Raw genomic sequence first — 11,006 nt, forward strand, 5'->3', positions numbered from 1 at the left:
GATGTTCGATTCGCAAATGAGTCAATCTCTTGAACCGATTCTTTTTAACGAGTCGGTTGATCCGATTCGCAAAACGTATGTAATTGAACGGAATTACTTTATTTAGGAGTAAAACTGTGAAATGGTTACAGTTTTATTAACATTATTAATAAATCATTAACAATTTATTTACAATCAATATTATTAACAAAACTGGGAACAATGGTGGATTAGCCTACAGAGCCTATCATACTTTAATATGTGTTTGTTATATCCCTGTACCACAACATTTACTGTGTACTTCAAAAAATGCGATGAAAGAATGTCAAATAATGTCATGTTCAAAAACATAGCCTATAGGCCTACCGTGTTTAAAACACCAAGGTGCTTTTTTTGTTAGTGTAGCCTATGTTAACAATACAATAACACTTGACAAACTGTATATAACCTAATAAAACAGTGATAAAGTACCAACTTTACTACAAACATGAAAAAGATGCCCTGCCGTGGGGGACAAAAACATTGTAACTCGTTTTGGAAACATTGAACCGAATTACCGTCCGAATGAATCGTTTCACTGAACTGAATCAAGCTTAATGTCATATGACATGATCCTACCCCATGGCGTGCCTGTGATATGCCTCTGAAATAATGGAAAACAGACAATTCAGTGTGCAGATTAGATTAGGATTAGGGGATTTGGGGGGATTTAATTAAGGAAGTAGTGAAAAAGTGAATCATCTCATGTGTCACTTCCCAGAAAACATTTTATCAAGGTGTGTGTTACCTAAATGACTACAATAGAAACAGACTGTTCCTAATGGCATGGCATTTGTTGCATGGCATTTCATTGGCAATGAACGAAGGTCATGCTTGAATATAAAAGCCCATATCACTTGGAACAAGAAACATTACCTTGATGAGTCTAGTCATAGGTGAGCCTGCAGCTGTTTAATTGAAGGTTTATGTTTGCAAATGTAATTATTTTGATTGTATTCTGCTCTGATTAGCCCCAACAGTCATTGATGCTCTTATGTTATGGCCTCTGATTCATGGGACACATATTCTAGATATGTTTTGTTGGACAAGATGAATGAAGATGAATACAGGTATGTATGTTCTATCTATTTTATGGTATGTACAACATGCTTTGAAGGAAACTGAATAGTTAAAATTCTGTCATTAATTAGCTACTCATGTCGTTCCAAACCCTTCGTTCATCTTCAGAACACAATTGAAGATATTTTTGATGAAATCAGAGAGCTTTCTGACCCCTCCATAGACAGCAATATAATTAACACTTTCAAGGCCCAGAGAGGTAGTAAAGACTTTGTTAAAATCGTCCATGTGACTACAATGGTTCAACCTTAATTTTATGAAGAGATGAGAATACTTTTTGTGCGCAAAAAAACAAAATGACTTTATTCAACAATCCCTCTAGCCTGTGTCAGACTCTTACGCTGTTGATGTAGTGTAAATAGTGCAGCGCTTCCTAGTTCTACAGCAGAACGACTCGTGTGCATGGGTCGTGCGCTCACGTGAACGCCATCGGCCAATGGTAAGTCAGCATTCTGGAAGCGCTGCACTGTTTACACTACATAAACAGCGTAAGAGTCTGACACAGGCTAGAGGAATTGTTGAATAAAGTCGTTATTTTGTTAGGGGTTTTTTTGTCACATGTATGATTTTAACAATGTCTTTCCTACCTTTCTGGGCATTGAAAGTGTTAATTATATTGCCGTCTATGGAGGGGTCAGAAAGCTCTCGGATTTTATCAAAAATATCTTGATTTGTGTTCTGGAGATAAAGGTCTTACGGGTTTGGAACGACATGAGGGTGAGTAATTAATTACATAATTTTCATTTTTGGGTGAACTAACCCTTAAAAATAAAGTATAGCAAAATACTTTCTCTCAGAACATTATTATTGTTGTTTTCTTGAAGCTCAGCCAGTGATGAGAATTTGAAACTGCGGTCAGCAATCGAAACAGGTAATGGATTAATGTCTTCAAATATTTTATTTCTGTTATATCACCATTAAAATGAAAAGATACTTGAGTTTCCTCAGATTGCCACACTTGCAGAACCCACTTGAGGACCTCAGGAAGGTGCCCGGAAGGTGCCTCAAATATCCTAATCCAGGGGTTTCAAATCCTGGTCCTGGACAGCCAATGTCCTGCAGAGTTTAGCTCCAACTTGTCCCAACATTCCTGTCTGGAATATTCTAGTTATCCCGAAGACTGTGGCTGCATCTGAAATGTGAAAAAATCTGCACTGGCAGCATATGGAGGTTGAAAGGCAAGAAGGCACGTCCGAACCTAATGATTGTGTCACATCTTGTCTAGTAAGAAACCTTCATCTGATCAGTTTTCGAAGGCAACGTCCTGTGCATTCGATTTTGTGATAGTTGAGCTAAAAAAAAATACAAAAAAATGCAATTGGTGGTCAGCTTGTGTGTAAATGTATGTTTTGATTTTGAAATGACAATGTCATTTCTTGCGAGAAATTAGTATCCGCTTAGATATCACCAAAGCTCTTTTGTTGTAGGTCATTAGACCAAGCATAAGCTTTCGGATGCAGCCCTGGATTACCTTGGTTCTAATGTGTTTAATTAGGGCTGGAGCAAAACTCTGCAGGACAGCAGCCCTCCAGAAGCAGGAATGCTCACCCCTGTCCTATTGTGTACTCAATAAAAGTCTTTCCCATATGATAGTGTTATTATTCCTGAGAGTTCTTGCAGGAACTTGTGAGAGTTTCTCATAGAACTACCCTTTTTGAAAGGTGGCCAAGAGTTTGTCAAGAGAGTTTCACCAAACACCAATCCCTAAAACGGGATATATTTTCATTTCTACAATTGAGTTTTTTTCACATTGATATACAGAAATGTTGATTGATCATGCTGATACTGTACATGTGATAAAGGAAACCTTTGTATGGAACAAGGCCAATGCGTCTAAAATCTCTTTATGTATCCTGATCATAAGGTGATACTGCAGTCATCCATGAGCTCTGGCGATTTCCTTCAGCCTTTAGGGAAGTGGACAGTAGTGGACTTCTTCCACTCCACAGAGCCGCCATGCATCCATTAGGAAAAGTACTAGAGGCAGTTCTGGGTGAGTCCTGGACATGGATGGACAATTCTGATAGAAATTGAAGGGTTGGATCAGTTGCTGGAAAACGTCTGACATGTAGGTAGCACTGTTTGTTTTTGGGACTGACAACCGCATTTACTTACAGGTTTGAGTTGTGAAATGTCCTGTTCACACAGCAACTTACAGTGGCGTCTCAAATACTGTCTGTATGAACTTGCAATGGGAGTCAATCCTGTATTCTCTTACCAGTAACCATAGATAAAGGGACCAAAGTAATATCAAAGATGGTGATGTCCAGAAAATTGACAAGTCTTATCACTTCTGACACAATGCGTCCAATCGAGCCACAAGTTCACCCGTCAAATCTTCATTAACCGTCAGTAACTTTTATACCTGGGTGTGGAGTTGTGTGTAGAACACAAAACTTATGGGAGCCACTACGGTGCAGAATAGTGACTGGATCTAAAACCTTCAGATGACACACAGCTTATGTCTCCGTCGCTGTTAGTTGCAAAAAGCGAAACCACACATGAAAACCCGCAACACACGGTAGACATGCGTTTGTGCATTTCTCTCGCACTGTAAGGCCTTGTTTACACCTCGTATTAAGATGCATTTTGGTCGATCAGATCACAAGTGGGTGACGCTAAATGCAGCTGTAAATGGGGTCTAAAATGTTTTGAGCTTGTCCACTTTGGACCACTTCCAGAGGTAGATTGCTTTCGTGGTGTAGACGCTCATGTCGTCGAATGTCACCACAAAAGGCCGCCTACTGTCCTAATATGTAAACGTAATGGGAAGCGTCAGCTGAAGACCCAAGTTTGGTCTAAAATACGTACCAAGCACAATGTTCTCTCACCATATCTCAAATATAGAACTGACAACCGTATTCTGTTGCTGTGTGAAAATGGCCATGGACTCTACATTGGTTTTGATGATAATTCAATCCACAGTCTCCAGCCAGTTTGACATGGAGGAAAAAGGTTGGAATGGAGAGACCGCCTTGACCTTAGCCGTTCAATCTGGACTGGAGGAGAACGTCAGGATCCTTCTGGAACATGGAGCACTACCACACAACTTCAACAGCAAAAAGGAGTCTCCACTTCTTCTGGGTGAAGCACAACTTCACTGTTGATTAGTTGCCCTGTCAATGGTACCTGCTTGTACTTTAATAGTCTTCTTTATTTTGTCCAAGCGGTAAGAGTCCGATCTTATCCAATGGTGTACGCTCTCACCAGACATGGAGCTGTAGTGGATCAGGTGTGTTTGAAGAAGTGGACGGCACTGCATGAAGCAGCACGAGCAGGCTGCATTGACATCTTACTGCTGCTGCTGAGACGAGGCGGCCAAGTGTCAGTGAGGGATGTTAATGGAGTGACTCCGTTGAGTGTTGCAGCAGAGTACGGCAATCTAGAAGTCCTTCAAGTGCTCATTCAATTAGGTGAGAACCTGTCATCTCGCAAATGAGGCCAAAAATTAACCATGGTGTGGTTTAATCAGTTTTAATCCATCCATTTTGACAAGGAGCCGACGTGAATGCACAGTCCTTTAAGGGTGAAAGTGTGTTGATGGATGCAGCTGGTTCTGGAAACCCAGAGTGTGTGAAACTTCTGCTTGAAAATGGAGCCTCACCAAATGTGGCCAGTTTTACCAGGCATCTTCCTATACATCGTGCAGCCTTTGAGGGCCACTACCTGTAAGTCTACAATAATATGAAATGATTAAACACTAAAATACATTTATGTGAAGGTAGTTGGGTCTTTCTTCAACTATTGACACTTTTTGACCAACAATGTCGAACATCACTCGAGAAATCTTTTTTTATTTTATACATTTTTTATTAAGTAATGAAAATTCTCACCACAGTGCCTTTCCACCACATCTCATTATGTTTAAACAGTTTAATGTTTGGATATATTTGACTTGCAGAGGCTAATTTTACAGCTAGCATTTTATGTATTATAAATACATACAATTAAACAATATTTTCCCACTTTCTACAAAAATTTACAAAACTAGTTTACAAATTTACAAAACTTGTTTGGAAATAATGGCAAAAAATATAATTTTGTGGTATATATATACCTTGTTCATCTTATTGTCTTATTTTACTTTTTATTTATCTTTTGCCCATAATTTCTCATATTTCTCTATTTTTTGGTAAATAAGTAAAAAGAAAAACGAAACAAACAAAAAAAAACTTTATTAGAAGAAGAAATTATTGCTGTGGTGGAAAATTTGGAGCCCCTAAGGGGACATGGTGATAAAAAAAAAAAAATTAGATGGGAGGAAAACTTTCAATATTTTCATATTTCAAATGAAATAATAAAATTAAACGTTTTGCAAGCGATCGCAAAGTTTCTTGAGGGAAGTCAAAATTTTTGCGAGCGATCATTTCCTCATCTTTATACCATCACCATGTCACTAGGGGCTCTGCAGGGAAAATAATTAATGTAAATAATTAAAAATAAATGTTCATATTTGGGAATATTTTTATAGATTTATATATAATCCAAAATATAATGATGGATTTTCAAAGTTTATGATTGAAAGTCTAAGGGGAAAACAAATCTACATAAGGTGGTCTTCATTTAAAAACAACAACAATAACATAAAACTAATGTATTGTTTTAATAAAAATCTACCCCAGGGATATGAAAACGTTCCAGAAGTTGAAGAAAACCCTATTAACAGTCAGAGTAAAGTAAAAGTGATCAACACAACATTACAGGCATGAACTTACTTACCTGCATCATACCCATTCCATTTACAGTGTGTTAAAAATACTGCTATCAGTGACAAGCAAGAGAGCTATTATTGAGTCTGGCCAGAGTCCAATACACTCAGCTGCAGATGGAGGTCATGTGCAGTGCCTGCGGCTCCTGATTGACAGATGTTTTGATGTCAACACTCTACTCAGCCTAACCATCTCCGACAACTACAACGACATGCGTAGGAGCGCCCTTTACTTTGCTGTCTCAAATGGAGATGTGACTTGCATCGAGATGCTGTTGAATGCAGGAGCCAAACCTGACCTGGATCCCCTGCACTGCCTCCTAGTGGCAGTGAGAGCTGGGAGGTATGAGATTGTTAAGATGCTCCTGGCCAAGCAGGCGGATGTGAACTGCTACTTCACTGTGATCAGTGACACAGTATTTCCCACATCTCTACAGTACTGCCTGAAGGATGAGAAGATGATGAGATTACTTCTTAATAATGGATATAATGTAGACAAATGTTTCCATTGTCACCATGATTTCCATTTCAACATGAGGTTTCCTTGGAGGGACATATATGCACATAGACCATGTTGTCCATGTGATGGAGAAAACAAAATATCTGTGAGTTTTGTGTCTGCTTGTTGACTAAACATCTTACAGTAACAACATTTTGGGAAAAAGTTCTGTTCCAAAGCCTACACAGAAAACAAGCGCGCTCCCAACTTATTCCAAATAGCAACAATTATAATACCTTGTTTTGGACAAATTCTAAGAAAGCATCATGAGGGAAATCCCAGAATGCAATGGGCCAAGTTAAAAAAAAGTAATCTATGATGGCAGAATCTAAAGAAATATACTTTTTTTTTTTAATATTGCAAAATCTATAGATAAAAAGCTCCAATTTAAATTAGACTATTTCACCTAATACATATTTGAAGTTGCCTCAAACACTGCCGCACATTGAAAATGAACAACTTTAGGTTGATATCTAATCAATCACCAGTGTTGGGAACAGTTACTTTTGAAAATAATCCGTTACAATACTGCGTTACTCCCTAAAGGCCCCGAAACACGTTCTTCGCTTAGGGGTGAAAAGATTTTCATGTCAAAAAAGGTGGAGCCCCAAAGCACACCTTCTTATTACGTAATCGCCAATGACCAATAGTAGGTGTTTCGAAGGTGTTTAACAGCCACAATGAAGTTTTCCAGAAAGTTAGTTTTGGCAAGCCATTTCAAACTCCCAAAACAAACTTTATTTTGGCCTGATTTTGTTCTTAATGATGCTTCACCTGTTCGTTCTTTGATTTCATTTAAAGTATATTGGGGCATTAAAAAAAGTAACTAATTATGTTACTTTTTATGGAAAGTAATGCATTACATTATTTTAGCATTACTTTTTCTCATGCCAGCTGGCTGTCTCTTTCCGACATATATAACAATCTCTGGCTGCAGACTTGAAACTACACTGTAAAAAAAATGTCATGCAATTAGCTATCACAACTTAAAATTCAACATTAGAATAAGTAATAATGTGTTATTTTAACTTGAAGTCTGTGGATATTTAGTTGGATATTTAAGATCTCAACAAATTTTAAGTTGAAGCAACTTTTTTTTTACAGAGATAACAAATATCCAAATAAACTAAAGTTAACAAACTTGAAATTTTAAGTCAAGCACTAACACTAAGTTAAAATAAGTAAAAACAACACATTATTACTAATTCTAATGCTAAATTTTAAGTTGTGATAACTAATCACAGCAATATTTTTTTACAGTATAGGTTTTGGAACATGATTTAACTTTATTTATTTATTTAGTAATACTTAACAAAAAGGTTTAATTTGTTAGATTAGTTAATGCATTAGGTATCACAAAATAACAACTGAAAAAAAAAACGTATGGCATTAATTAATCTAGACTAATATGAATTTCTACATGTACAAGATATTTAAAGGGATAGTACACCCAAAAATGTAAATTACCCCATGATTTACTCACCCTCGCCTCAAGCCATCCTAGGTGTATATGATTTATTCTTTCAATTGGAGTTATATTATTAAATGTCCTGGCTATCATTAAATGTAATTATATAAAAAAAATGTCCTGGCTAATCCAAGCATTATAATGGCAGTGAATGGCAGCCCAAAATTTGCTTAAAGGCTAAAAAAAGTTTAAAATATCTAGCTTCCGGCAGATCGCCTTCCGTATTCAACTTACGAAGAAAGTGTAACGTCTCTCACAGTTCAAATCGTTTACGCTACGTCCAATATCATTTGTCACGCTAGTTACGTTTTTTTTTTGTAAGTTGAATATGGAAGGCGATCTGCCGGAAGCTAGATATTTTACTTTATAACGTGTTAAATATGGATATTTTTCTTACACAAACCCATCGATTCTCTTCAGAAGACCTTTATCAACCCCCCGGAGCCGTGTGGAGTACTTTTATAATGGATGGATGCACTTTTTTGGGCTTCAAATTTTGGGCTGTCATTCACTGCCATTATAAAGCTCGGAAAAGCCTCTGATTGTGTTCGTCTGAAAGAAGAAAGTCATATACACCTAGGATGGGTGGATTGAGGGTGAGTAAATCATGGGGTAATTTTCATTTTTGGGTGAACTATCCCTTTAAAGTTGTATAAATTAAAATGAGTTCCTGCATTATGAACGAACATGAATTAACAAATAGCATATTTATAAATACTGTAAAATTGTTCAGTTTCAGTTTATGACACCCAATTCGTTAACTTACTGAACCTTATTGTAAAGTGTTTACCATTAATTTTATAATACTAAATTGTTAATGTTATCACATTTACAGTGCTACATGGGAGACAAAACTTCACTTGTTTCTGTTGCCTTTACATCACAGTTCTGTGACTTCATAAGTTTGTGCTGCATGGTTCATCTGGCTGGACGAGTGGTACTGATCCTGCTGGACTATGTCAACCACGTCCCCCTCTGCTCACATCTTCGATGTATCCTGGAGAAACAAAAGGAGTGGGCAGAGATATGCACCATCTTGAGTGAGTTCACTGGGTTCGCATTTAATCATTTATTTGTTCAGCCGGATCTTTCTTGACATATGGAATTCGCATTTTGAGTCAAATGAAGAAACTTAAACTTACAGCTCATAGTCCTAAAATGAACAAATGCATGTGAGAAGATCCTGTTATATCAATTTTCTAGCAACAGATCAATGGTTCTCTAGTCTCAGGGAATGCAGACTAATAGCTTTTGAATTTGTTTCAGACAACCCACGATCCCTGAAGCACCTCTGTCGTCTGGAAATCAGAAAACACATGACCGTTAAAAGACTCCGTAATACCATTATAATGGATTCCTTTCCACCTCCAATTAGAAACTACCTGCTGTACAAGGAACATGATCTGACTGAAATATGATATATACAAATATTTTTTTCATTGAATGTTATACTGTACATTATCAAGTTGTCCACTACAGTCAAATCAAAATGTATTCAGACACCTTCAACCTTTTTTCAGATTGTCAGTTTATTCGCTATAGTTTCGAAAATGGTAATAAAATATGACAATAACTCAGAGTTAAACTGTGTCAGAACAAATTCATCTTGATAATGTCAGATAACTTTGATAGAAAGGTATAATTTAACCATGTAATTTGCTGTTAAATTTTAGTACACAATTAGATAATAGCAATTTAGGTCAACCAATGACCAAGCAATGCTTCGTTTTGTTCAGTCTGTGGTGTAAAAGGTCGCATTAGCAATTAAAGAAAAAACACGCAAGCGAAACATGGTCAGGTCAAAGTGTCTGAATAATTCTGGTCCCCAATTTTACTGTCAGTCCCCTGTATGAAGAATATTTGGGTATAATATGACACAGTTTACTTTATTTTGCTATCCTCATTTACATAAAATGTGTCCTGCACCCATTAGTAAAACATATCTGTATGAATAATTTTTGGTTTGACTGTATATAAATGATTAATTGAAGTTTTACTGTTTGAAAATCAAGTCCCTCCATATTGAGTAATTTATGGATTTAGTTTTAAAACACAAGTACACTGAAAAAACAGGAAAACACATGTTGTCCAATTTACTTAATCGTATTATTTGTGATCTACGCAACAAATTTGTGTTTCTCTTCTAAACATGATTTCATTGCTTTCGATGAATGTAATTCTCTAAATGTTCAATCTACTAGATTAAATTATTTGGGGGGAATGTGAACCAATTAAGTACCCGAAAATGATTGTTGCTGAAACTGTAGTTCCCAGCATGCTTTGCTTGGGACTTGACGACTAGAGTAAAATTGTTGAAATTAAGTGTTATTTTATGTGTTTTTGGGCAAAATGAGAAAAGGGGGGAGACTTTATATTGTTTATTAGTGTTTAATGTTTAATTATGTTGGAATTATTCTAACCATTTAAATTACACTGGGTTACCATAGTGGAGAAGAGCAGAGCGATTGCTTAGGCTGTGGACTGACTCAGCATATGTCATAAATGAGCATTTCACACTTAGCATTATAGTTGCTGGCAACATAATGAAATCTATTGAGGACAGCATTATAGCTCAATCAAGTGACAACAAAAATATACGAAAATAAACTTGTGTGTTTTGATTAAAGAGGCAGGATCTCAAGCCACCTTGTGCACCACTGTTGTTAGGCAGCCATATTGAAATCATTGTGAGATTCCTCAATTCGGTTACTTAAAAATGACTTAATTCCATTATGTTAAAATTATGTGAAGAAATAATGTTTGTTTAACTTAATTGATTCATGTGGAACCGATGTACATGATTAAATCATGTAAATCCCACACACCATTTTTTTCAGTGTAGTATTTATCATTTTAATAATTGTATTCATGCAACATGGTGTCTCCTAAAATGATTTTAGCAACTGTCTGGGATATTAAATTAAATGTATTTTCACTCATACATCAGTGCCAGTGTATTATTATCAAGCATATTGTGCTGTCATTTATTCTTTGTTTCAGCTGCTAAACTCCTTCTATAGGCTTTTTCACCCACATCATTGTCCATCATCCTACTCTTTCTATTTTTTTCCTCTAATATTTCTATAGCACCCTCCATTTTAAAACCATGCAGTCATAAATCACCAAACTTGTAATTTCATGGGGCTATTCGTTTATAAACATCTTTATGCTGTAACACTTTAGAATACTGATCCATCATTAATGAATAACTACACAGGAACAAATGAGTAACG

At 36.4% G+C, this 11,006-nt stretch overlaps 1 protein-coding gene across 1 annotated transcript; it reads left to right on the plus strand.

The window, feature by feature from the left end:
- Nucleotides 1-2,962: 2,962 nt before the first annotated feature.
- LOC307121594 (dynein axonemal heavy chain 12-like) lies at nucleotides 2,963-10,713 on the plus strand. Its single transcript, XM_079809228.1, has 5 exons — nucleotides 2,963-4,511; nucleotides 4,595-4,766; nucleotides 5,844-6,411; nucleotides 8,660-8,813; nucleotides 9,040-10,713. The coding sequence occupies exons 1-5, from the start codon at nucleotides 4,289-4,291 to the stop codon at nucleotides 9,189-9,191; spliced, it is 1,269 nt and encodes a 422-aa protein (XP_079665354.1). The 5' UTR covers nucleotides 2,963-4,288; the 3' UTR covers nucleotides 9,192-10,713.
- Nucleotides 10,714-11,006: the final 293 nt, after the last annotated feature.

Source organism: Gobio gobio (assembly GCF_949357685.1).
Source record: "Gobio gobio genome assembly, chromosome: 25".
In the NCBI taxonomy this organism is placed as follows: Eukaryota; Metazoa; Chordata; class Actinopteri; order Cypriniformes; family Gobionidae; genus Gobio; species Gobio gobio.

Coding starts and splice junctions, on each gene's coding strand:
- LOC307121594 (XM_079809228.1), top strand. CDS start 4,289: ATGGTGTACGCTCTCACCAGACATGGAGCTGTAGTGGATCAGGTGTGT. Junction 4,512..4,594: donor TCAAGTGCTCATTCAATTAG/GTGAGAACCTGT, acceptor CATTTTGACAAG/GAGCCGACGTGAATGCACAG. Junction 4,767..5,843: donor GCCTTTGAGGGCCACTACCT/GTAAGTCTACAA, acceptor TTCCATTTACAG/TGTGTTAAAAATACTGCTAT.